Below are 27,009 nucleotides of genomic sequence, written 5' to 3'. Positions count from 1 at the left end.
TTAGGCAAAGTAAGAGAACTGACAAGCAACCGAACTTCAGAGAAAATCAGAAATGTGAATGAAGCTTTATATGAACCAACATATCCATTATGTTAACACCAACATTTACATAAACATCAAGATGCATTGACAGAAATAAGTGAAGATTCTCGGTTTTATTTACCCCAGAGTCAAAGATGGCAAAAGCAAAAAGTCAGAGGAGTTTAATTTCGCACTGGCCCCCAGCTTGCCTCACTACGGATATAATGTTCCAGACAACAATAAAGCCATCTTTACAGCAGCTCTATAACAAAGACAGGGGAGGTCTAGTGTACTTGATAGGCGGCTAGAGTTTCCCATGCTAAGTAACCCAGGCCCGGGACCAGAATAATGGTATTACCTGAACACCTGGGTCCTCATCTTCTTCAGGAGATGGTGGGGGCGTTTTGTCTAAGTCTGAATTTTCAGAACCTTCTGTTTTTCCCTTGTTGACCTTTTTCTTCAAAGCACTTGCTTCTGAATCAGGTTTCTTATTACTAGAATTCAAAGTGGATCACTTAGTGTTCACTTTTTAACGATGTTTTCCACATGCCCCATGCCTTATATTTCCCACATTCATATTCCTGAAGTATCAATGACAATTGGTGAATCAGTGCATGTTGGCCATTTATAGTTCAATGGTACTCTCAATTAAGTTCTTTTTGGCAAACCCCCACATTGATGACCTTTAACAAATATCTAACCTAATTAAAAAGAAACTGCATGCAAGAACCCCTCATAACCACACAGAGTACATTTGTTCATCTTCTAGACAATGCAAAAATCCCTGCCAATGACCACGCCACAATGAAAACTCAGATATGAGGTAGCTTCGCTGTGGAGTATTTAAGGTACAAAATTTTTTTTTAATTGTCAAGGAAAAATAAAATATAATGATCATTTCTGTGTCTCTTGCAGATAGTAATAAACACTCCTATATTTAAGTCCTTTTTGACAAGTACTATTAGGTGTCCTCTTTTATATCATCCAACTCCATTTTTATCCAATTTACAACTCTTTAAAATAAAACAAAATATATAGCAATTTCCTTTTCTACATAATTTTAACTAATGCTGTGTTCTTAAGTAAAAATAAGCTTTATTTTGGTGCTAGGAATCTTGTGAGGTAGTCACAATAGCCTTTAAAAAAAAAAAAAAAAAAAAGCTAGGTCTCTGAAATACAAAAATATAGCAAAACAACCCCAATAATTAAAGTGCTTGTTCCATAGTATGTTTCTATAAAACATTAATGTGATGTGAATATCACATAACTCATAAACTCTTAACAAAATATTTTTAATTTACATTTACCACCACCTTTAGAAAGTTTTTGACTTTCTTTTAAAACATACACCTAGTGTTACCTTACATTCCAATTTCCAAACTGCCCCCAAGCTTTTCTAATATCAATTATTATTTGTCATCCAACATTTAAGATAATCCAACCTCAGTAATGATTATACTTATTATTTCTAGAAAACCTAAAATTCTGATAAAATTTACAAACTGAGAATATTTTTAAACTTTTAAAAAGTTTATTTACTTAAGTTTGTAAATTCCCAGATAAGTATGCAGACAGAAAGCACTAAACAGCGCTTTTCAGTCTCAGCTACTAAAAAGGAAAAGAGGCCAAAACATCAGTGCACTGTTATTTCAGTAAAGCATGTGTCACATAACATACTTCAAAAGTACTTGTTAATGTAACAAAGTACCTATCACACAAAATGTACTTTTGTAATAAAATCTTTGATAAATTTAGACTAGTTATTTTTAAGTACTCAAAGCTTGTTTTTCGTTTTGTTAACATTTTAGCATAGTAAATACCCACATAAGGAAATAACTTACAAGTCAAGTTTATAGCAAATGGCAGTTAAGTTTAGAGTGCTTTATATTTTTTTTTTAAAAAAAAGGCAGTGTCCTAAAAACTTGAAGTCCCCAAAAGATCCACAGAAAGAATAATATTTTTTAAATTAAAAAAAAAATCCATACAACAGTTCCTCATCCAACTGTCCTAGTGTTTACGCTACACATGGACAGAAGTCTCCCCCACTATGAGGCTCCATTTCCAGCATTTATTTCCGCTCTAACTGCCACAAATTATACAATACTACAGCTGAACGCTGGGCCCCTTCCCTTTCATCTGCACGCCAAGAGCAATCAGATTACCCTGGTAACCAGCGGTCACATGACCAGCACCTGCTCTTTTGGCTGGATGCCACTGACTAAAGCCATCTGCTTCCCTCAATCAGCTTTCAAACATTCTCAACACCTGCGCTGCAGTGTTTTGTGGTTTCTTTTATCAAATCAGTGCAAAACTGCTTCCAAAACTTTACATATTTCTCAAATTTGTTTAAATCAGAGGTAGGCCTGTCACAGAGCTGAACCACTGCCAGGTCAAGTAAGCTGGCAGCGAGTGCTTTCCACGGTGACCTCTCTACACCAGAGCAAAGTACACAATTTAGTTTAGCGGGGTTACTGCACCCTGTGGGAACTACCCTATAGGAGTAAAAGGCTTACCGTCCTGAAGCCCAGCAGAGCCCAGGTTTGATGAAATATCAATTTGCTGCAGGAGAGACAGGCTAATGATTTTCCATCTGCCTTTCCCAAGAATGAGCTATGTGAAACCTCCAAGACTGCTGAAAGTCGGGCAGGACCTCTCCAAATGCTTAGACAAAAAGCCTGTAGACAAGGCAAACACTCATCCCAGATCTGATTACTGAAAGATTTCTAAACTCATTAGACCTTGCACTATTAATGTTGCTCAGAGACAGCTAAGCATTTCCACGCTGTCTCCTCATGACACCAATATACAAATCAAAAACAGGCTACAAAGTCAGAACAGCTACAGAATCTTCAGTGTGTCTACCCAAGGACATTACAATCAGGGACAAGATGAAGTTAAATTAAATGGACTTTGCTACTATTTTGCAATAAACTAATTTGGATTTTCAACTAAGTGTTATATAACAACTGCTTTGTCCCCATTCCCCATCCCCTCCCCAAAAAAAGCCGAAGTCAAAGTCAGAATGTTTCTCTTAACAAATGCGGTTAATGCAGAGTCTGTCATTTGTAACCTGTCTGTCTGGGACCCTTCCTAAATTTTCCTCACCCTCAGTTTCCTCATCTATAAAATGAGGCTAGAACTTACATCTTCCTCCCCAAGATTTGTTATCAAGTTTAAATGAGATAATGGATGAAAACCTTGGCAGTGTCTGGCACACACGGCCACACTCACACATCTGGAAGACTAGCAGCTGGGAATGTATTCTGGGAAGTCTGGGAACACTGGCCTGGCTCTGGCTCAGACCCACTTGGGCCGACTCAACCGCAGAGACTTACGGACAGGACCCCACTTCACTGTGATCATTTCATCCCAACAACATGAAGAGAAGGGAAGTCCTTTATCAACACTGCTCGATGCCAGCTGAAGGAACACACAGGCAGGCGATCCCAAAGGCCACGCCTCTCATGCCCATGACCAGTGCTCTTTAGTTCAGCCACACATCACTTCCCACCTCGACTGGTACAGCTGCCTCCCCAACGCCTGTCTCCGCACCGTCCCTGGGAAGGGCTTCCCACTGTCAGACTACTGGGGAAAGGACACACGCTCCACATTCACAGTCGTTATCTGTCAGGTCCAAAGCTACTCTTGTATCATGTCAAAGCCAAAAACCTAGCCATACAGACTGTCCTCTTCCAAATTACAAATTGGAAAGCTGGAACACACAGAGGGCAGCTTTTCCAATTGGGGAGAAAAGACTGTTATTAAAAAGGAATGTCCGTTAAATGGACACTACAATACTGATGAGGACACGGAGCTGCCCGGTGCAGACAAACACCCTGGATACACCTACAACAGCTGCAGTGATGGCTACTCACGGGCTTAGCCCAAAAGAGACCAGGCGGGTGCAGGGAACACTTCCTCACTCTGGGCCGGCCTGAATGGCCTCAGCCCCTGAGAAATCATGCCCTCACTCCTCTCCTGAACCTGCTCTGCCTCCCACCTGCCCTAGTTCAGTGACATGGCACTGCCACCAGCACATCACCGAGCCCATCCTCCAGGCATCAGCAGAGTGACCAGCTAGTGCAAATCTGCCTCGATCATTTTTCCATTTGTCTGCTTCAAGTCCAACCCCATATATATAAAAGACAGATTCTCAGCATTAACATACAAGGCCCTGTGTGATTTTTGCCAATGGCAACATTAACTTTATTTTCTACTTTTCCCACACCCCAAACTCTGTATGCTGTATACTGCAGACATGCAAAATCCCTCCTTAAAGTGTACACTATCTCTTCTACCTCCACTCCCGCCCCCAAGTCTATGCATCCGTAAGTCTTGACTTCGATATCACTCATTCTGAGAAGCATTTTCTGGCCACTACCGTCTGGATTAGTGAGATGTCACTCCACCTACATGCCACATGATACACCCCACACAGGGATATTTAAAACATACAAAATTTGGTGATAGCATCACTGTAATGTATTAAAACCAAAGCACTTATGTGTGTCTGTCTGTCTTTCTCCAACTATCCTGCAAGCTCAAGAAGAGGAGAAACAACTCTTATTTACCTTTTTATTTCCAGGGTCTGATCAGGTCGGTTACTGTAAGTGTCAGGTGATTGATTTAACTAAATAGTACAAGTCACGGCGGTAACAACACATACACAGCCCTCAGTATGTGCCGGGCTTTTCTCATTAACTCATTTCAGCAAACCCGCCTAGATTCTATCTTTATGGTGACACACCTCTGAAGCTCAGTAAAATGGAGCTAAAGTACTCCCACAACAGGGTTAAGGTTCACCTTACCAATTTTTCAAAACCAGTGTCTCTGTGTACTTCCCCTCCCTACTCACCAAGCTCTCTCACTTCCTGATCCTTATCCTCTATCATGGCTGGTGCGACCGAGATACAGAGCCACCCACTCCTGAGGCCAGACTAGCCCTGCGCTCTTGGGAGGAGCTCTCCCCTTTACCTACGTTTCACATTTCATCATGAGTGAGGTCACACCAGTGGGCAACTGGGTGCACGCATGGTCAAGCTGAATGACGCAGAGGTCCCCCTGTCACACCAAGCTCTAGAGTCCTGTGCCTGCCTTCAAGGTGACCAAAGCTTATACCATCCTGGTGAGAACTCAGTGAGAACGCGAGGAGAAACGGCATCAGGAAAGCACACACTGTGCATTCAGAGAAGACTGTCGCGTGGAGGGACATTCTAAGGAGCCTACCCTAAGGAAGGACGCATAGTCAGCTGAGGGCTGAGTGACACCATCTGAAACGGGGTTGGGTGAAGTCACGTAAGCTGAGATGCAGCACACAGCTAACCAACGGCCTTTGGTGAGAAAGGGTACAGGCTCTGTAAGGCAGGCTTTATGCAAAGGGACAAAACTTACTAGGACCTACTTATAGTAACCTACCTGATCAGACACTGGAAATACAAAGGTGACGGCCCTGATTCAGTTACAAAACAGAATGTAGTGAAGCACTGATGAGCATCAGCCTGAGGATCCAATTCCTCAAAAAAAAAAAAAAAAAAAAAAAAAAAAAAAAAAAAAGGAGTGAAAAGGATCCTATTGTGGAACTACATGCGATGAGAAGAATATGGTCAGTTAATGAAGATGTCTGCAAATGGGAGGAGTTCCCCTTCAGGTGGGACAGATTAGTGGAGACTCTCATCACATCGGGGAAAGTCAACTTTGAGGCTTGAGTCATAAAGATTCGCCAGATCATTTTCGGGGACTCAAGCCAAAATGTCACAGTACAATCTTTTAGGAGAAGAGCAAAAGGTATTGAAGCGTATCCTCGTAGTCTGCATGCTCACAAGGTGGTTTAAAAAAGAAATGAACCTAATGGATAAGCTGTGGTAAATACATTCTAAGCTGTCAGGGTCAAGGGCGCAATGCCGGTAGAGAGGAAAGCACCAAGCCTCTCAACTTAAAGAGTTATAGGACTTTTCTCTACATTTTTAAATAACAAACAAGAAAATTAAAGATAAAGAGGCAAACTAAAAAAGACACAAGATAAAGCAGTAAAAGTTTAAAAGGATCAATTAAGGCAACAAAAACATGATACAGATACACCAAAAAGTGAAATTCATCCAACAGAATAGAAATTGTAAATAAAGTCCTAAGACTAAAATAAAATTTAACAGCTCAAGTAGAATGTAGTAAAAGGCAGATGACCAATTAAACTAATGAGGACAGAGAGAAACTCTGCGTGACAGACAATAAACTCGAAGGTGAACACCTGCAGACAAAGGCACTCAGCACTCCCTGGACGAGGCCCCAGGAGTCTCAGGGATGGTCTCCGCGTGGCAGTCTTGGGCACAGAGCTTCTGGGCGGGGCGGGGGACAGAAGCAAAGCCCTTGGCCCAACCACGTTATGCCTGCCTGCCCCAGGCACAGTCAACCTTCAGGTGCTCTGAGCTGGACACCCACACGGGCACGGGCACCCATACGCTTCACTCCAAGCAGGTGCCTTGCCACCGGCAACTCCTAAACTCTACCCACAAATTCTTCACCTCACTCTCCTAGTTGAGAAAGAAGAAGAATTGAGAAAAGAAAGAGAAAGAAGGAAAGGAGATTCTATTTCTGAACATGATTTCAGTAACCAATTACTAATACTGTTTTTTAAGTCCACTGAAAGTCACTGGATAGGACACCTCTAAAACAAATCATTTAATCTAAATTGTTACCTTAAGTAGCTCTTATAACATCAAGTATTCCCTAGGTACATATGCTAAATTTTCAGGAAAGGGACAGCAAAGAAAGCTTGAAGGGTAACAGAAACCTAATCTGCTTTCATTTAAAAATGTGTTATTGCGAACTCAACATGCCTCGCCATTACATTTTCACAATCCAACTGTCCAAGGATGAGGAAACTGAGGGTCAACCAGGTTGCAAGTGACAGTTCCAGGGCTGGAACCAGAACCTCTCAGGTTGCAGAGCCCACGTTTGAGCCTGGGACTGGCCCAAAGGCCTCTAACCGCAGATCTCCTCAGGAGTCCAGCGCTGGCCTGGCCTTTTGGGAGGTATCCTTCAGGCCTCAGAAACCTTTCCCGGTCAATGTCTTCTGGAGCCTTCCAAGAGCATTAGGTACAGTGAGAGCAGAAAGTGGGATCCACATCACCCTCTCCCATAGAAACCCTGTCCTGAGAACAGCTCCAGTGCTGACCCTGTTTTAAAGAAGAATGTTTTTAAAAGCGAAAGAGAAGGTAGAGAAAGAAAGCCCTCCTAAAAGAGCCAAGTCTATCATAATATTGAACATATTCTCGAGGAAAAACAAAAGACTCATGATGCAGTCAAGAATTATCCCTGAAAACCTAAAGGTTTTTGAGTTTTATGGATTGAATTAAGATCTGCCAGAAGTTACATGGAAAAGAAGTCTAGTTAGCTAATATGTTATCTGACCACAGGAGCCCAACATAAACATTAAGCTACATGGCACTGCAATGCAACAGAAAGGACTGAATAAATTAGACATTGCAAAACGGATGCCAAAGGTACGCCTTTCAATGCCCCTTTCCTATAAATAGCATATTCTTCCAAGCGGCAACAGTAGGGCAGACATTTGTCTGCTTGTGCCAACTTCTAAGATGCCATTCTCATTTATGCGCAGCATTCCCGTGCACCGGGAAGGGGACAAGGGTGGGTAACTGTGGCAGTCAGAGCCCTGCTCCCTACATTCACAATGATCTCCTCAGATTAGCCAGGTCGCCCACCCACATTGTCATCAGGTGCTCTAGGTAGGTGGAGACCTAAGCAGAGCGAAACCAACAGAAGAAAGTATCACCACCCACCCTCAAAGGAGAAGCCGAACTGCCATGAAATTACTGTGTTCCTACAGGAATCAGGGCTATATGTAAAATTAGTGTTCTAAAGGAAGTTCAAGGGTGTTGTCTTTTCAACATTTAAAAAAAAATGAGGGGGACTGGATGTAAAAGGTGAGGGGATTAAGCAAAACAAATAACAAAAAACCTAATAGACCAAAAACAGTTTGGTGATTACCAGAGGAAAAGGGGGTAGGAGGAGGTAGCAGAGGGTAAGGGAGAGAGGGTAGGAGAGAGAAAAGGAAGGAGACATTCTTGCTCATTTCACAAGGGCTTGTGGTGAACACACAATACAATATGGAGATGATGTATTAAAGAACTGTATTTCTGAAACCTATGTAATTTTACTAACCAATGTCACCCCAATAAATTTAATTTTAAAAAATGAACAGTGCCCTTTTGTTTAATTCTCATGTTCCATTCCCCTATTTAGCATTTTTAAGCTAAAGCCACACAGACTTCTATGTAAAGGTGGCTGAAGTGAGGCCTGGCATTTCAGATGACTGATGCTCTTACAGTGGTTCCCACAAACATCCAGTGACTCAAAGGGGCCTTATCTAGGTGGAAGACAACCAGCCAAAAATTTTTATGTCTCACAGGACAAATTTTGCATTTGTACAGGACTTCATACTTTCCAAAAGCATTTTTATATAGAGACATTTTTAATAATAACTTAAAAAATTAGTTATGATTCCTTCTGCTCTTTACCTTTCAACGTACCCACATCTACTTGGCAACACATGCCCCACCCAAAAATTCAACTTAAGAAAGACTTCAAAGGACTGTGTCTCCAGAAAAATCCCCCTCAATATCCACTGCTGCCCATGGCCTCCTCACCTCTCAACTTTCGTTTGATGGGTACAGTGAGAGTTGAAAGTGGGATCTATATCACCCTCTCCCACAGAAACCAAAGTGGCTGCAGGCCACTGCTTTGAAGTCACTGAAGCTCCCGGACTGGCAGAAGCGAATTTCTAGCAGGCCCAGTGTGGTCCACTCAGCAACTAGCCCAGAGCATGAGTTAGCAGAACTCGCTTTTCAGGGTCAATGTGGTTACGCATTCTCTTTCCCCTACTGAGTATAAATTGAACCACCAAAGTCAAGGCTATCAGGGTCTTTACTAAAAAGGGCTGATCACTCTTCCTCCCTGCTCATTCTGTCAATTTAAGACAAATCAGACAGATGAAGGACCACAATGTGGCCTGTCACTGGCAATGGAAATATTGAGGTGGTTACTCTGAAGGAAAGAAGGATTTGGGATTTAAAAGATTTGACGGTCCATTTGTCAAAGAGAAGATAACCTTTGAGACCAGCCGAAAAGAGGACACATGGTCCCATCTCTGACCTGGTGCTCTGATATAATTAACAGGAGACAAGGCAGGGCAGTGGGCAGAGAGACACACAACGCTCTATCTTCCTTGTTCCTCTCCAACACCAAAAGGACTCAAAAGTCCATCTTGTGACCACATGTTAAAGAAATCTACACCCTCTTCTGCAGGCAGCATCCAAAATATTTAATTCCGTCTTTCCAATTACCTGAAGTCTTGGGTCAAGACTAAATCATAGCATGGGAGTAAAAGAAAGAACAAGTAACTAAAAAGAAGAAAAACTGTTGGTTTAATTTGCTTTATTCCCTATGTACCTGATGGGAGATACCTATCTGGGTTTTTCTACTTATTGGCAAAACTAATTGAATGGTTTGCTTCTGTGTCTAATCTCTCGGGAGAAATTTTACATGTATAAGAGCACACCATAAAAATATGTATTAGTTTACCAAAATATCCCACCAGTGGGCTTGCTGGCTGAATAAAAATATTTCTTGGGTAAAATGCTGCTACTCTCTTAGATCATCACTAAGAAAACAGCCTCTGAAAAGCTAAGTGACTCAGAAGAAAGCTGCCACATAAATACTAATGATAATGATAGGGTGGTTTGCAAAAAGTATACTTTACATGTTTTTGGTACTTAATATGTGTTTTTTAAAAACAAGACCAGTATGTTTATTTTTCAGTTTAAAATAAAATATTTCACTCTTAATTGAGAAATAGCATTTGAGTTTTCGACTACCTTTAACAACAAGACGTGTCCCTACAGACTGCATCAGAAGCAATTCTCCATGGCTTTGTGTGACGGAAGCTTCAGTAGTCAAGTCACAATCTTTGGCCATGTTCCCTTCTTTATGTCTACTCAAAGGGTCTTTATAGAGCTAAATGGACCACTGAGTCCTTCAAGAGTCGTTCAGAGGAAGCACTTCCTCCAAATTCTTGCTCATTTCACAAGGGCTATGCACACACAACAGAAAACGCATTGAAAAGAAGTCCACAAATCCCCATATTTCAGCTCCATGAACCCCTCCATATGCAAAATGGCATCCTCTCAGCCCACAAATGTCTTCGCTTTTATTTTCCATATTAACTGCCAATATCTGGAAGCTAGAAGGATACCCGGGGAAAGCACCAGAAAAAAACAGGTAGAAAAATATATATATTTAACAAAGAAAAGATACAGTGGGGAAAAAGGAATGTTTCTGATAGAAAAGAAGAACGTGGCCCGTCTATCTCATCATTACAATCTCAAACAGCTTTTCCTGAAATGCTGAACTCCTTTTTCTATTTCACTCCCATTCTACATTACAGCTTCTGGGTAAATTCTGTTAGGTTCTCCTGCACAGGCAAGACAAATGGAATTATATTTTGGTTGCCAAAAAGGCCAGTTCCCTGGGAAGGGCCACAAATTCAAGCCTCTGCTACTTTATGGAATGAGGAGGGATGACAGCTGGTGAGGAGGTCACCATAAAGGCACACAAGAACATCAGCCCCACTGACGACAGCCACCCTTTCTCACGGCCTTCACTACTGAGGGTGCGAATGACACAGAACAAGCTCTCTCCCTGTCACAGACACGACGCAGAGAGCGCCAGCCCACCAGTGGGTCACTTCCATCACCACTGCTCACAGGGCCGAGCAGGGGAGGTGAGAGTGGTCCGGTGCCGCATTTCTCATTCCACTTCCGTTGATTCCCTCTATTGGAGCCCTCTGTAGGAAAATTATTTTCTGTATAAACAAATGCATCAAGTTAACTTATTCAAGGATGGAAATAACGGGTATCACATAACATTTTGCCAAACAAAATTGTCACTGCTGTATTCCAGTGCTTAAAAGCAGACTGCTATGGCAATTCAACCCCAGTACTAACATAACCCAAACCCCCTATTACCTTCATCACTGCATATTCAATTTACATAATTACTCTGCTATGCTATTCAGAATTTACATGTAGTTGTACGCATTCTACTTATCCTTGCTTCAGGATGCTATTTCCTTTCCAGACATAGCAGAACAATGAGATCACAACTCGACATACTCAATTCATCTGACCAATAGAAACCCTGCAGCTCAAACAAAGTACTGGCTTGGTTTGTTAATCTCTATTCGATGACCATATTCTTGGACAGGCATCCCCATAGACAACAGGAAAGCCTCTCAGGAATGTCCTCACCATGATTCATCATAAATCAGCAAGTGCCTAGAAGAGACAGTCACTAGGGCCAACAGAGGTGCCACAAGCTCTCTCAGTGCCCCCTCAGCGTGGCCTCGTGAGCATCTGGGTCACGTTACATCACCTCCCTTTTCACTTGCATGTCTCCATACTCAACAGAAGTGTTCCACTCAAGTATTTTCATACCACTTGGGCAAAAACGTATAGGAGGCATCGACTGAGACTATTAATCAGAAACAACCGAGGGAAAAACAACTACTAGACTTCCTTCTTAAGAGAAAATAACTGCATGCCCTTCCTCCTACCGAAAGTGTGTGGCTAATGAAAAGCCATTTCTCTGATTCAGCAACGCCAACATCATCCTCTGCACAGACAGCCTGAACTTCACATGGGCAGCTGAGAGCATGCAGAGGAGGCCTGCACTGAAGGTTCCTCTAGCAGAAGAAAACAGGTCTGTACCTACACCAAGTCCTAGCACTCACTGGACTTCATGCCCCAAGTTCCTAAGAGTTGTTTAGCTGTTAGGGAAATTTTAACAAGTTTCATTGTTGAAGACAGCATTATAATATCTGTCCCAATGTATTCTAGGGTATGCTAAAGTAGGTTTTTAAAGAGTGGGCCAGTTCTCTGTAGACTAAGAGCTTGAAAGAATATACTTAGAAATTTATGACCAGATCCACAATATAGTGGGTTTTTCTTTTCTTGCTTATCAGTCTTTACCAGTAGATAATAGGTCCAAAAAATTAAGATAGAAACTGAAGCCAGATACATCTTGAGGCTTAAACTAGTCTTGGTGTTATATTTTCTGAGCTCTCAAAAGCTTCCTTATAACACAGACTCTTACATTTTAAGTTTTAAAAAAAACACTCTTTTTAGATTTTGCTGCACATGCTTTCTCCTACCAAAAGCACAATACCTAGATTTAAGCAACTGTATTATTTTCAAAACCCTTCATAAGTCATACTGAAATTCTAACCAAGTCCTCCTCGTTCAGGTCCCTAACATTAACACATTACCTACAAATAGCAACGACTTAATGAATTATGTCTCTATAATACATTGTGAGTTTAGAAGAGTGCTCATAAGGAGAAAATAATAATGGTTTTCAATTAAGAGACCACATAGTGAGGCATCGAAGATTCCTAAGTAAATGCAAATATTAAGTTGCCTACAAAATTGAGTTATTGAATATAATTTCAGTTATCTTAACACCATAAAAAGTACTGATGGCAAAGATTTTTAAATAGCTATGATTCAAACTCTCAAAACACTACAGAATAATTATTGGGGGTTGTTCAGGTATTTTCAGCAGGAAGTTGAAAACCCAAGTTTGTTCTTTCGCTTTGCAGCATCTATACAGAGTCACAGAAACAATCCCCTCTCTCTGTGTGCCTGCCCATGCACACACAGCAAAGCCTACCAGAGAAGGCTCTGAGCGAGCTCAAAAAGCTCCCATCAGGCACGTCAGCCGCAGGACTGAGCATGCATATATGCACATGGGGGAGGCGGGGGAGCGTGTTTTCTAATGGAGTTTGCAAACAGGTTCAGATTAACCAGGTCTGACCATAACTTCCATCTGGAAACTATATTTTCTAACATGAGCCATATTCTGAAAAATAGATTCAGATGTTTGGAACTGGTTCAGAACAGTTGTAAGAAATGTTCAGTACAAATGAAAAAAATTAGTCTTCAATGTCTTCTCCTCTCAACTTTTCTTACTGAGTAAATATGCCTTCTGGGGGGTCAGAGAGTTGGCGGGGGAAGTAAGAAGAGGAAGTATGGAGCGGAGAAGGCTATTTCCTGGAACCTAAACTTCATGCTAGCCTTGCATGCGTATCAGGTGGATAACTGCCATCTGATTTCCCCCGTGCTGCCCACGAGGATGTCAACACTGCCCCTAGAAGCCTTACTCCACCAAGTGGAGGGAATTCATTCCAACTTTTGGGAATCATCGGGGCTGAAAAGCTTTGTGAAATAGAGTGACCTGTCTTGCTTCTATAACCCTTCCTCCCCAGTTTTGCACTGTCACCAACCATGAGGTCATTGCTCTATACTTACAAATAATTATGCTGGCAACTTGGTTCTGTTTGTTAAATTAAAAATTGTTCACAAAAGTACAAGTTGTTTTAAAATACTAATCTCTATCCAAAGTCTAAAATATATTATCCAAATTCAGTAATAATTTGAGTCCCAAATTTTAGCATGCCTGAAACCCTTAACTTTTTGGTGTGGGTGTGACAGAAGGGAACTCGACAACGGTCATGACCATCGAGTGCTCCCTTCCCCCTCTCCAGCCCCAATCCAGAGGCCGCTCATCTCGGGCTGTGTTGCTGGTGCTGCTGTGCGCGGCCTACCTGGACTTCTTGCTGGACTTGGGTTTTGGCGTGGCAGTTTTTGCTTTCTTTTCCTTTGGCTCTTTGGGGATCTTAGGGGCTTTCGGGGTCTTGGGTTCCTTGGGCTCTTTTTTCTCCTTGGGTTCTTTCAGTTCCTTCGGGTCTTTTTTTGCCTTCGGCCTTTTCTTTTTCTTTTTTTCTTCTTGAGACCCATCTAGTGAATTCCTATTTAGTTCTTGGTTATCAACCCCACCAGGGAAGTCCTCTTTACCAAAACCTTTACCGAGATCCTCTGCAACAATGTGGTTGTTTTTCTTTTTCTTCTTCTTTTGCTGTGGCTGCTGCTCTATGGACGGCAGGTAATCCTCGCTCTTCACTAGCTGGGTGTTCGGTCCACTAACCTGAGTCATATCCGGCACTGGTTTCTCTAGAAAGGGCTCCGATGGAGAATGCTGAGAGACACAAATAGGAATTGAAATTAGTATATCATTCTTCGTAGTGAAGAAAGGAACTGAAAGTTACAGGCCGGTGTTTCTAAAACGTACTCTATACTCAAGGTAGCACACATTTTACCAACTATATAGTTGTAAAATGTATCATTTTCTCTCATCCAAAAAAAAACACAAAAACCACATTTTTTTTTTAAACAAGAAAGCTTTTAAATAAACAGAGTGAAAGGGGCAACTTAATAATACAGTAAAAAATTATTTCAGGAAGAAAAAAGTTCTCATTCAGCTAAAGACATTGTCCATTTGCTAAGCAGCCTATATAAGAAAGGATGAATGACAAAACAGTAGCAAAAACCAAACTATACAGGATGAATTTAAGTGGAATTACTTTCCCCATGCGGGAATGGGAACTCAAAGATACCTAATTAAGCCACTTTAAAAAGAACAAGTGTACCGAGTGGGCACTGCAAGGTTCAGGGCCTGTGGAAGCTTAAGGTCGAAGTGTGAACACATCTATCTTAAACAGTGCAGGTCATTTCTGGTCTAAATAACATCAAAATGCCTAATTAAAAGCACAGGTCTTCAAGTTGGTTACATTTCTTGTACTACTATGAAACGCAGATAGTGTTTTCATAAATCATTACATTTCCAAATTTAATTGAGGGAAAGAGAACCCAAATAGTCCTTGCAGCATGCCTTGTAGGAGATGGCATTCACTAGGTGTTTGCCCAAGATGGTCAGAAACACCACTGAGAATACCAACAACTGGGCCGGGACGCTCAGTGGTCGGCTGAGATCAGAGTCAGGGACTCCGCCTGGCAAACCAGGCAGGGGTCGGTGTTACCCCCACAGTCAGGTATGACATCTCATGAGCCCTGCCATTCCAACATTTTCAGGGGTTGGACTGCCACTCATTGTCTGCCTTTTCCATACATTCTCCAGACACTTAATAGTAACTATAATGTAAATAACAACAACTGCTAGCCTTTACTAAACAATCTGACTATATGCTAAACATGTGCTGTGTACGCTATACCCGACACCATTCAATCCCCACACGAGCCCTAAAGCTAGGAATGGACACTGACACGCTAAGATGCAGTAATGAGCTACAGTTGGTAAGTGACAGAACTGAGACTGACATCAGAGCTGATGGCTGTGGAGCCCACGGCCCTCGCCACAGCACCTCCAAAAGCGGAGAATGCCAGGGAGCCCAGGTCCAGGTCTGCAGAGGACTCGAGAGTAACTCAGAAGTCATGTTTTACCACCAGCAAGTACTATAAATCAGATTCCAATACAACTAACATTTACTGAGCATCTATTTCATGCCATGTACTGCGCTGGACACTTGTAGAGTTAGTTCACCTGAATCTCAGAAGCAAAATGTGGTAATTTCCCCCCTCCATCTTTCAGAAAGGAAGTACAGTCTGAGCAGGTTACGTGACCATCCAAGGCCACATAGCAGGGAACAGAGCAGAGATCTGAGGCTAGGTTTCCGAAATCTAGATTCTGTCCATCCACCGAAGTCGGATATAAAGCTATCCTTTTGAAAAAGGCTCCACAGGTTTCGCTAAATTTTCCAAAGAGTTTGGTGACTGAAAATCACTTTTTAAAAAGTCACTACCTGAGAAAAAGTAGTTACACTGTTTCCATTAAAACCCACCATGGTTATTAAAGAAACCTATGCTCAGTTCTCCATCTGCACAAGGACAGGAGAAAGAGCCGGGAACTGTGAGGGAGGAGAGAAAAATTCTAGTCTTGGGCACTGCCGTTCGCTATGTTCTCGGGGGAAATCGTTGCCGTCATCTGGGGCTCACTTTCTTCAACTGCAAAATGGAGGATCCGAGTTAGATGGTGTCCAAAGTCCTTTCCAAAATCCTCTGGTATTAGAAGAACTTAAAGCACACACTGCCCTTTCGCAGTCACTCTGAGAGAGAGTGAGCCTCAAAGCGTGAGGGCGTGTAAGGAGAGAGAGAAGCGAGGGCACAGCTTTGAGAAGGGCACGCGGATGGAGTCCACGGGAGCAGGTTCCCTGCGGGGACAGCACAGCCAACCCAGCACTGAGGAGCGCCCTGCCCTCCGCTCTCCCCTCACAGGCACTCCGAGGAAACGTCCACGAGGCGCCGCCCAAAGTACCATTACCTGAGGATTCATGCAAATCTGAGTGAACTGCTTTATTAAAGTTGGAGTTAATTGTTCCATATTATCCTCTAATGTAGATCAAAAGGGAAAAGCCTTAGCCTATCCAATATAGTAAAGAGCTAATATGCTAATTAGACCCAACAGCCGAATGGCCTTCCAGACGACCTTCCGGACGAAGCCGGGGCTGCGAGGGCCGAGCCCCTTGCACGAATTTTGTGCATCGAGCCTCTAGCTTTTTTATAAGGGACACAGAGATCAAACTTATTTGGGACAAGCTACTTTTCAGGAAATGGAAGAAAAAGTATTCCTAGAAAGGGAAGGAAAGAGAAAAGTCTACTAGCAATGCTTAGAGCTTAGAATGGTGAGTTAATTCCATGTTTGTGTACCTGTCTTTAATCTGCCTGGCACTGGCTCCCGTACCAAAGTGCTGGCTTCTAATGAGAGATGCCTGGTACACGTTTCTAAATTAGAAAAAGCATAAAATACCACATACAAAAAGACTGAAAATTTATCTACACACTTTAGCATGCAAATGATTTTAGATGCTCCCTTCAGTAATAAATGAAGCCATAAATTAGTATCCCTTAAAAAATTCAATCTTTTGTAAGGAGGAGGAAACGTAAAGATTAAATACAAAAAATTATTAATCCTGTTTGATATGCAGCACAATTATGTTTTCGGGTGAAAAAGGTGCTCAGAAATATTGTAGTGTTTACCAGACCTACGTCTCCTGGAACCTTTTAGAGAAAAGCTGTTTTTGTAAACATTTAACAAAGAACAGATGGCCTGCCTTAATCATGTGGGGGGTGGGGGGGAGCCTGGAGCTCACAGTAATACCCTGACAAAGTCTCCAGGCCCGGCCGTGTCCTGCCCCCACCCCCGCATGGTACATTCTCTAATGCTATTTAATTTTACAGCGGACATTTTCCCATCAATTCCCACTGCCTGACAGGTAATCAATGCCATTAGCATCTGATATTACCATATAGGGCATTCCTAAAACCCCTCATTTGTTAGAGCAAAATGTGGAGAATGTTGGATACCAAAGGTATTTTTAAATACACCCTAAAGGACTTCCTGCTTAAAATATTTTCTATCATATATCAATATGACTGCTGGAATAGTATGGAATATATAAGGACTATGCCATGAACTCTTGGAACTAAAACAGAATGACTGATATTTAAACTAGAAATGACAATGATCCAAGATATATATGTTGTCAAAAATATTAGCAAAAACTAAAGGTAATTGTTTTTATGCTTAACTCCAGTTTTCATAACATATAAATTAGACAAACACACAAAACTTATATAAAACAGCAGAACAGACAGGTTGCAAATGTAACCAAGGGAGAGCTGTGGTGAGGGCAATCCTTTTGCTACCTTTAAGTAAAGGTGGCTCAACATGCCCAGGGGCCTGAGGAAAGTAAGGCGAAGCTTTTCATCTACCTCCAGCGTGCTTTTCCTCCAACGTTCCTCAGCCTTTGCTGATTTAATCTTACTTAGTCATGTTGTGGCTTCATATTCTCAAAGCCTCTACCTGTCAGCATTGTCCAGTAACATGAGTGAGCAACATAGCATTAACGGGGTGCCATGTTTCCCACATGCACAATCTCTGCAAACTAACATTTTGCAACAGAGGACACCTACAGACATTTTGTTTACTGAGCGATACAAACCAATCTAAAATCAAAATACCACTGTATGATAAAGGAAAGATAGTACAGCCCTAGCCAGTGTGGCTCAGTGGCTAGATCATCGACCTGCAGACTGAGGGGTCCTGGGTTCGATTCCAGTCAAGGGCACGTACCTCGGTTGTAGGGTCCCAGCCCTGGTCAGGGGCATGCCGGAGGCAACCCATCAATGTGTCTCTCTCACATAGGTGTTTCTCTCTGTCTCTCCCTCTCCCTTCCACTCTCTGTAAAAATCAATGGGAAAAAATATCCTCGGGTGAGGATTTAAAGAAGAAAGAACAGATACTATCAACTAAACAAGAGCAAGATGGCCCTCCTGGGAGACACGTCCCTCTCCACAAACCGAGCTCAGAGGATCTAAGATTCTGGTGGAGAAGGGGCAGACCAATAAAGACCCACGGAACCATAAACACAACACACAGACTCAGATTTAAATTATTTGTAAAAATATTAAGTACTCATTTAAGATTTAAACTTTTAAAAAATGTACAGAACAACCTTTTTAGGTTTAGAATATTAAAAGCTGTTACAGCCCTAGCTGGTTTGGCTCAGTGGCTATTGCTAGAGCATTGGCCTGTGGACTAAAGGGTTCCGGGTTCAATTCCAGTCAAGGGCACATGCCCAGGTTGTAGGCTCGATCCCCGGGGGCCGGGGGGGGGGGGGGATGTGCAGGAGGCAGCCAATCAATGATTCTCTCTCATCATTGATGTTTCTTTCTCTCCCTCTCCCTTCCTCTCTGAAATCAATACAATTATTTTTTTTTTTAAAAGCTGTTAAATAAAAAGAAGACTCAGGTTACATGAGTTTAGAAATTTCTGGGCTGAACAAAATAAAATGGTCTTCTTCACTGCAAAACTCTCCAAGCCCTTTCTGCATGCTGAGGGGAGCTGGTACACAGTGTGTCCTAAAGGTATTTATTGGCAGCATCCCTTTTTTCCAAGACTATCTTGAATAAAGTGTTCTTTAAAATATACTTTGAATTCTACTGATATAAACCAAAGCAGGGCCAAGTCATCTGCTCCTGTAGGATGGGGAAGAGAGAGAGAGAGAGAGAGAGAGAGAGAGAGAGAGAGAGAGAGAGAGAGAGAGAAAAAGCGCGCTCACCTATGCCTCCAAGCAGTGGTTATCAAATGTTTGATAAGGTAGCATATGACTGTATGAACAAATGTAATGCTATATAAAATGCACTTAAACAGAACACTGAATTGGCAGGTTCTTTTATGCGCAATTAAGTCACTGGTAGGAATAAAATGGGAATATTGGTATAATCATATAAAGATGACATATAATTTCTGTTATATATACAGTCAAGATAATTACCAAGTTAAATAAAGTGACTGTTGAAATATCATAATGTAATAATTTATCTTTGCCTGTAACTCACAATCATTACATTTTAGAATTAAAATTTTTTACAATTACTGATGAAATACGTAGCTCATTTAAAAACCATCTGAAGGCCTTCTGAACCTCTGATTTTCCACTTGGGTTTTTAAATTTTCTTCAGAATAGATCTGCCATACAAGCAAAATCTTAAACAGCTACATATTAACATGAGTCGCTTTCATGGCATCTAAATTACAAACATTCTGAATTAGTAGAGTCCAAAATAATGAACTAAGTGGTTAGGTTAAATTTAATGTTACATAGTTTCACATCAGATATTGAGTACTGACCATCTAGGTATTGAGGAGTGAAACTCTACTATAGGAATTGTCACAAATAGCATTTTTTAAGTAATTGTGCAATATATATATATAAAATCTTAGAGGCCCGGGTGCACGAAATTCATGCACGGGGGTGGGGGGTGGGGGGGCGGGGGTGTCCCTCAGCCTGGCCTGCACCCCTCACAATCTGGGACCCCTCGGGTAGGGTCCCTAGACCTGGCCAGCAATCAGGGCCTATCAGGGCTTTCCTTCCCCCGGCTGCTAGCTGCTGGCAGCTGGCCCTGCCCCCACCGCTGCCACTGCTTGCCATCTGTGTGGCGCTGCCCCCCTCCCCTACCACCAGTCGCCTCCCTCTGTGGGCAACAGGCGTAGGGTGCGATCACTTGGCTGGCCTGGGCCTCCCTCTGTGGGGCGATAGTGGGGCAATGGCGGGGCCCCCAACCAATTGCATCGCACCTGCCTTGGCTGGCCTGGTGCCAGTGCGTGTCATAGAGTGGTCGTCCGGAAGGTCGTACAGACGGTTGTTCTGCTGTTCGGTCGATTTGCATATTATTATAGATATATATAATTATGATTTTTAGAGAGAGAGGAAGGAAGAGGGAGAGAAAGAGAAACATTGATGTGAGAGCTCGCAACCCAGGCATGTGCCCTGACCAGGCAGTGATTCAGCAACTTTTGGTGCACAGAAGGATGCCCAACCAACTGAGGCACACCGGCCAGGGCCACAAATAGCATTTTTTATGTGTAAAACACTGGGCTGTGGTGTTTTTTACAATCAGATTGACTAGAATAACACAGCAGTGAAACTCCACCAATGTTACCCCCTTTCTAAGTGTCTGAGAAATCCTATGTGGACTTGTGCTGTACGCTGACCAGGCCGTCACACGCTGCTGTGGCTCCTGCAAGGCCTGCCTAGTCCCACTTGGGGTGAGGGGGAAAAGGGTACAGGGTGCAGCCTGGTGTTCGGGGAGAGGCAGCACCGGGACTGCCATCCTGGGACACTGGGCTGAAAGTGCCGTGTGCTCTGCTAAGCATCTTCCTTATCTCCTAAGTCCCTATAACAACCCCATGAGGTGGGTGGGATGCACTGCTCTTTTAAAAATGACGCTTTAAGATGAACTTACCCAAAGTTACACAGCCAGAAAAAGGCAAACCTAAAATTCTAACCCAGATGTGGCTGCAAAGCCAGCGTGAAGGTGACGGTGGCCCAAACGTGGCTGCAGAGGGGCAGCGGGCAGGTCTCCCAGCCCAGTTGTGACCACAGCACAAGCCTGGGAAGCCACGTGCTGTCTCTCTCCACCCACAAAGGTCTTAGTTCTAAGACCTTAACCCTAATATACAGGCTAAAATGGCGTTTAATTTAATGCAGCTTTAGAATTTTTGCCTTCAAAGGGTCAGGAGAAAATTCTAGTTTAATTTCAAACTAAAGCTGTAGAGAACCACTAACTTTTCTCCTAAAGATAAAAATAAGAACTGAAATTCACATTATACTTTGCAGCTAACAAGCATTACCCAATTTGAATCTCAAAATCACCCTGTTTGATAAAAGCTGAATTCAATTCAATCAACCTGCTTTGTGTCCCAGGAACTGAACTGAGTCTTCCAAAACCAGAAACAGGTAAAAAAATAAAAATTAAATAAAAGGTAATCCCACTGCCTGCTCTCCCTTGAAAACTCTCCCAAAACCACCTTTAAAAAAAACAAAAACAGCTTATATGACTTTTAATCCAATCTACTATATTTCAAGAAATCTAATGTGGTCGTTCTTTTCTCCAGTTTGGTAACAGATCATTCTACTTCCTAGGAAAAGCACCAGGCAAAGTAGCAGGTTTGCATTTAAGGACCATGTCATTGCAATAATGTCTACACACACACACACACACACACACACACACACACACACCACATGCATGTGCACATACACACGCATGCACGCCTAGGGCACAGAACTGAACTGATGTTAAACTCAACATACTTTGTATGTATCTCCACTGCTACATAAATGCTTGGGGAAATTAGCTTAATTGTTTATATAAGACGTGAATTATGCTTTTACATGTGCTAGTTTTTGAAAAAGGGTATGCAAGTAATCAGACTGTGTTCCTGGCCTTGAGAACCACTTCCTGAAGTGCTTTTAATTGAGGGGAAAACACGGAGAGGGGGCAATAGAGCCTCACTTCTCTGGGCAGAGGAGAAACAGAAACCACCACATATTGGATATAATTCAAGTCTACTGCAGCAATGGCGAATAACTGCTTAGGCCTCCTCGTCCACAAGAGGGGGGGTAGCCCCCAGGACATGGGAGGGTGGCTGGGAGACTACACCCATTCTCCTCCAACAGCACCCCCCCCCCCAAAAAAAAGTAAGGTCTGCACCATGGACATCATGGCGTCTCTGACTGACAATAAGCAAACCGAACCATAAACCTACTAGAGGAGGCTGAGATACAGTCACACTTCACGCTCTTGTTCCAAATCACCAAGTGCTGTGCCTTCAACCAAACGTTACTTTTTAAAAGAAAAAATTTTTAAAAAAACGAATAGGCTCAGGGACCTTAACAAAGTTAGTTTCACTGTCTCCCCTCCCCTCTTCCTTCTTTCTTTCTTCACCGCCTTGCATACAGTACTCCCTCAGCTGGCTCACTCTCGGGGCCCAACTCTCAGTGCACTTGCTTATTTCCAGTTAGCTCTTAGGTCCACATTGTTCTCGAAGGAGTGGGTGGAGCCTTGAGTTTGGCAGCAGCCATCTAGACCTGAAACTACCCAGCTGACTAGGAATCAAACTCAGCAAAACACAAAACATCAGTGCTTCCGGGCTGGCCAACATGTTTTGCATAAATAGAACCATTGAAAGACAGTAAAGACAAAGACCAAACTTACATACTAAGAAGTTAAGTTCAATTCAAAAATCCTTTGCTGTACTCTTACATTGTATTTTGCTATCACTGTTGTACCCTGTAGCGTGTTTGAGCCCTAAATTGGAAAGGTAAAAGGTATGAAGTTTGGCTCTGAAAAAGCAATTTACACCAACTTTTTGCATTTAGGTGTCTACTACCCTATAAAAGTCAATATTAAAAGCAACTCACTATGCTATTCCTAGGAATTTAAAAAGTCAGACTTCAATAGACTGAAAGGAAGGTGTGTCTTTACCTAACACTGACCAACACCAGAGGTTTGTGTAGAAATGGGAATAGAACAACCTTTGAGTGTGAGTGTGAGTGGTGGGGGGAATCAATTTACAAGGAGCTTAATGATAAAGCTAATTCACACACTCTAGGCAAGTTTTCAGAGGTTGTGAGTTTAGCAAATTTAGCTGGCAAGAAATGCTTACTGCCTACTTTGGTCTTATTAAAAACTCACCCACATCTTGTAGGAGGTAGAATTCTAAGGTGGCCTCGTGCTCTCCTCCTCCTGACTGGGGGGGAACCTGTGTCTTCCGGCAACAGAACACAGAGGTGAAAGAATTTCACAGGGGGGGGTAAGGTCCCAAATCAGTCGGTTTTGAGTTCCTCGAAGGGGAGATTATCCTGGGTGGGCCTGACTTAATCAGAGGAAGTGTGTGAAGGGGGGTAGGCTCCCCTTGAGGGCCGGAGACTATCTCGGATGCTGGCTTTGACCGTGAGGGAAAACCCACCAGGTGAGAAACTGTGAGTAGCCTCGAGGAGCAGAGGGCAGGATGGCAGGTGGCAAGAACTGAAGCCCCAATCCTAGAGCAGCAAGACCTGAATTCCGTCAACAACCCAATGGAAGTGGAGGCGGGTCCTTCCCCAGTCAGAACTTCAGGTGAGAATGCAGTCCTGACGCCTGAAAACAGCCCTGTGAGGTGCTGAGCAGAGGACCCTGCGAGGCCGTGCTCAGGCCCTGACTTGCAGAACCTGAGAGATGTTGCGTTAAGCCATGAAAGTTATGTAACAATAAGCAACTGACACATACATCAGCGTCCTCTGCAAATCTCAGCTGAATTTTTTTCAGTTTTTGCCCATCCAGGATCCCCTTCCCGTGCCGGACATGTGTCCTTCCACATGAAGACAGCCCGGGGCATCCCGATGCCTCGGTGCTGCAGCTGCTGCTGACGGTACACTGAGCACTTCGGTGACAAGTACTGCTCCGGGTCCGCACCGCCTTATGAGACGTCCCCGTTTTATAAGTGGGAACACCAAGGCACACATAGAGGTTCAGAAAGTTGCCCAAAGTCACAAAAAGCTGGTTCTCAGAAGAGTCAGGATTCAACCCAGGCAGCTCTCTGCAGAGCCCACGTCCCCGCCATTACGCCCACCTGCCTAGTCGCTGCAGCACCTGCACTCCCGCGAAGTGTCTCCAACAGAAGGAAGCTGTGATGGCAACGGGTGCTGGTGCAGGGAACAGCCGGACAGAGTTGGGACCCACTCGGACTGAAGAGCCCAGAGGAAACACAGGGTGCGCCGTCACAGGCACGCTGCAGCCCGGCCCTGTCAGACAGTTAGTCACCACTCACGCCATCCCAGGGAGGGCATTTCTAAAAGAAAATAACTGCCCAGCCGGCGTGGCTCAGTGGTTGAGCATCCACCCAGGAGGTCAGGGTTTGATTCCTGGTCAGGGCACATGCCCAGGTTGGGGGCTCAATACCCAGTGTGGGGAGTGCAGGAGACAGCTGATCAATGATTCTCTCTCATCGTCGATGTTTCTATCTCTCTCTCCCTCTTCCTTTTCTTTTTTTCTAAAAGAAAAGCAAATAACTTCATTTTCAAGTAAAATATATAGGAAACTGCACTGTAAACAATATTAAAGGATCCTGGTACGTATTTTAATTTAAAAGACAGTTTACTGCACATCAGAAACAGTTTAACACTTACAGGGGATGGTGTCCCCATGACTCCTTCCAGCTGGAATTACACACGAAGCAGTAGATACCAGAGCAATTAAGTATTGTATAAACACTGCTGAAGGGTCAAAAAGAGGGAGGTTCATTCACCGACTAATAACGCAGTCATAAACAAACAGCAATGTTATGCAATTGAGAAAATTATTATAATTGAATCTACACAGCTGGGCACGAATAGAAGCCTGCATATATATATATATGCTCACAAATGCTTTGTCCATGGGTAGGTTTTAGTTTTAGAACTGTTTCAGATTTGAGTCCCTTGTACAGGCAGATTTTTTCCCCCACTTATCTGATTACAATTCCACAATTACAACTGCAGAACATATAATAACTTCAGGAACTGCCCACCAATGATCTGCTGTTTTATTACACTACAGAGAAATAAATGTGTGCTAAGGGCTAGGAAGTATAACTTTCTTGAGATGAACTCATGGTAGATCCCTTCTGGAGACATTACACCTTGTGTGCAGCCATATGAATAATGAATGGCTGTGCCTCCCAAGCACACTGGGGGAAAAGCACAGAACAAAGTAGCTTTTCACATTTTAACATTTAGCTCCCACTGTGTTCTTGGAGTTTCCTTCACACCTTGGTATTTTCCCCTTTGAGAAGATATGCAGAGAAATGCTGTCGATTACCATACTTAAGTTTACACATATGTCACATAGAAACAAGCCAGCAGTTCCTACAGTTCCCTTAAACTGTTGAAGTCACAGCATTAGAATCGGGGAAACATTATAATTCTCTCAGGTTCAAGGAGGAGCATGGTAGAAGCCCACCATCTTCCCATCGATTAAATGTAGTTAAGATGAAAACCAAAACAAAATAAGTGTCTTTTTTGGAAGGTATTCTAGCTACATATTACTCTTATTACTACATGGGATTTTTTTCTTATTTGCATGACTGAAATCTGAACAATTTCATGATCTATGTCAAGTTCCCAGTGGCATAAAACCTAACTAACTTCAAACAAAACTGGATGATTAGCTAACCATCAGGGCAGAGGTACAAATGTATCTTCAACAGGCATACATTTTACATCAATGATATCTATTTTTATGAGATAAAAGTACTAAAGCTTTAATGGTGGCAATTAAAACAGCCAAGAGTTTGAGTAGCTCGATGGCTGAGTCACAGACCTTTTACCTATAATGGGATCCATTATATCCCCGAACTCAGTTTGAGGGAGTGAAAGAGGAACAGATTTTTAAATATAGTTATAAAACAGCAGTACCCTCTGAACTAAGCTGCTTGAGTTTAAACTGCTGTGGGATTTACCCCACGCCTTAACATCAACGTCCATTCAGCGCCTTCTTTACAGTTCTCAGATACTTGTGTCTATTTTAAAATAGTTAGCAATTTTAAAATTCTAAAAGATGCCATTAGGTAATCATCTGTATTTGAGCAATTTGTTTCTGTTTTAATTTATTTACATTAAAAAAAAACACGCATCTGTTCTAAAAATGGGTAACTGCAGATGACTTCTGACAAAATATAATTTGTGTCTAAGACAAATATTTATATTTTTCATATATGCTTTTAAAAAACAGCTTAGAGGGGATGAATAAAAATGTAATTGGCAATAAGATGGTGGGTTTTAACAACACACACACACACACACACATATATATATCAGCAAAGGAGTGAGGCTTTTTTCATGGCAGTTTTATCTTAATCAAAAGTACTGGGATAATAAGCTCCATAGTTGCAAAATTTACTAATGAACTAACATCCAACACTAACCACTTCTCAAATTCAAGAACCTAAAGACATTCTCTTTAGCTTTTATTATGGCACATTCAGAAACGTAAATAGAAATTCTCTTGGGAACAATCTCACAAGTTTTTATATATTACCATCATCATCCCCAGGGACTCCTGGCAAACAGGAAACAACATGCAGCACATATTTACCCCCAACCAGGAAGGACCACAGGGACAGGAGGGGGGACAGCCACAGAGCAGCCTTGGCCCAGATGACCCGAAGGTCCTGCAGGGTGACGTGGGTCTGCAGCCCCACCAGCATTCGTGGAGAGCGCCATGCTTGCTTGGGTGTGCTGGCAGCTCTTTTTAGATAAGTTGTCAAAAGGAAGGACAGCAGGATGGACTAGGGCCGTGGTCGGCAAACCGCGGCTCGCGAGCCACATGCGGCTCTTTGGCCCCTTGAGTGTGGCTCTTCCACAAAATACCATGGCCTGGGCGAGTCTATTTTGAAGAAGTGGCGTTAGAAGAAGTTTAAAAAATTTGGTTCTCAAAAGAAATTTCAATCGTTGTACTGTTGATATTTGGCACTGTTGACTAATGAGTTTGCCAACCACTGGCCTAAGGGATTTGCTATTAGGGTTGGTTTTTGACCATCTACTCTGTAGGAGCTTTAATGACCAAGTGAGAAGACAATCGTCCCAAGAAGCCCCACTCCTGTGAGATGAAGTTGGGGGAGCTGACTTACAAGTCCCTCCTAACTCTAAGATTAGGTCTCTACAGTTAAAATCTGGCTTCAGTCCTGCTCAAATGACCT

The 27,009-nt window shown here is 42.7% G+C and overlaps 1 protein-coding gene across 6 annotated transcripts in view; it reads right to left on the bottom strand.

Moving 5' to 3' along the window:
• The window catches only part of CHD7 (chromodomain helicase DNA binding protein 7), a 184,640-nt gene that overhangs the window by 66,055 nt on the left and 91,576 nt on the right, over positions 1–27,009 (bottom strand). For all 6 annotated transcript variants that reach the window (XM_080646130.1, XM_080646132.1, XM_080646131.1 and 3 more), the window contains exons 3-4: positions 13,697–14,127; positions 380–515 (exon numbers count right to left, since the gene is read on the bottom strand). In XM_080646130.1, coding sequence (XP_080502256.1) covers positions 380–515; positions 13,697–14,127 — 567 coding nt within the window. The remainder of the gene's footprint in view (positions 1–379; positions 516–13,696; positions 14,128–27,009) is intronic.

This window comes from Plecotus auritus (assembly GCF_963455305.1).
Source record: "Plecotus auritus genome assembly, chromosome: 11".
Lineage (NCBI taxonomy): Eukaryota > Metazoa > Chordata > Mammalia > Chiroptera > Vespertilionidae > Plecotus > Plecotus auritus.
Note: the sequence above shows the minus strand (reverse complement) of the source record. Positions and strands in the feature narration are given on the sequence as shown.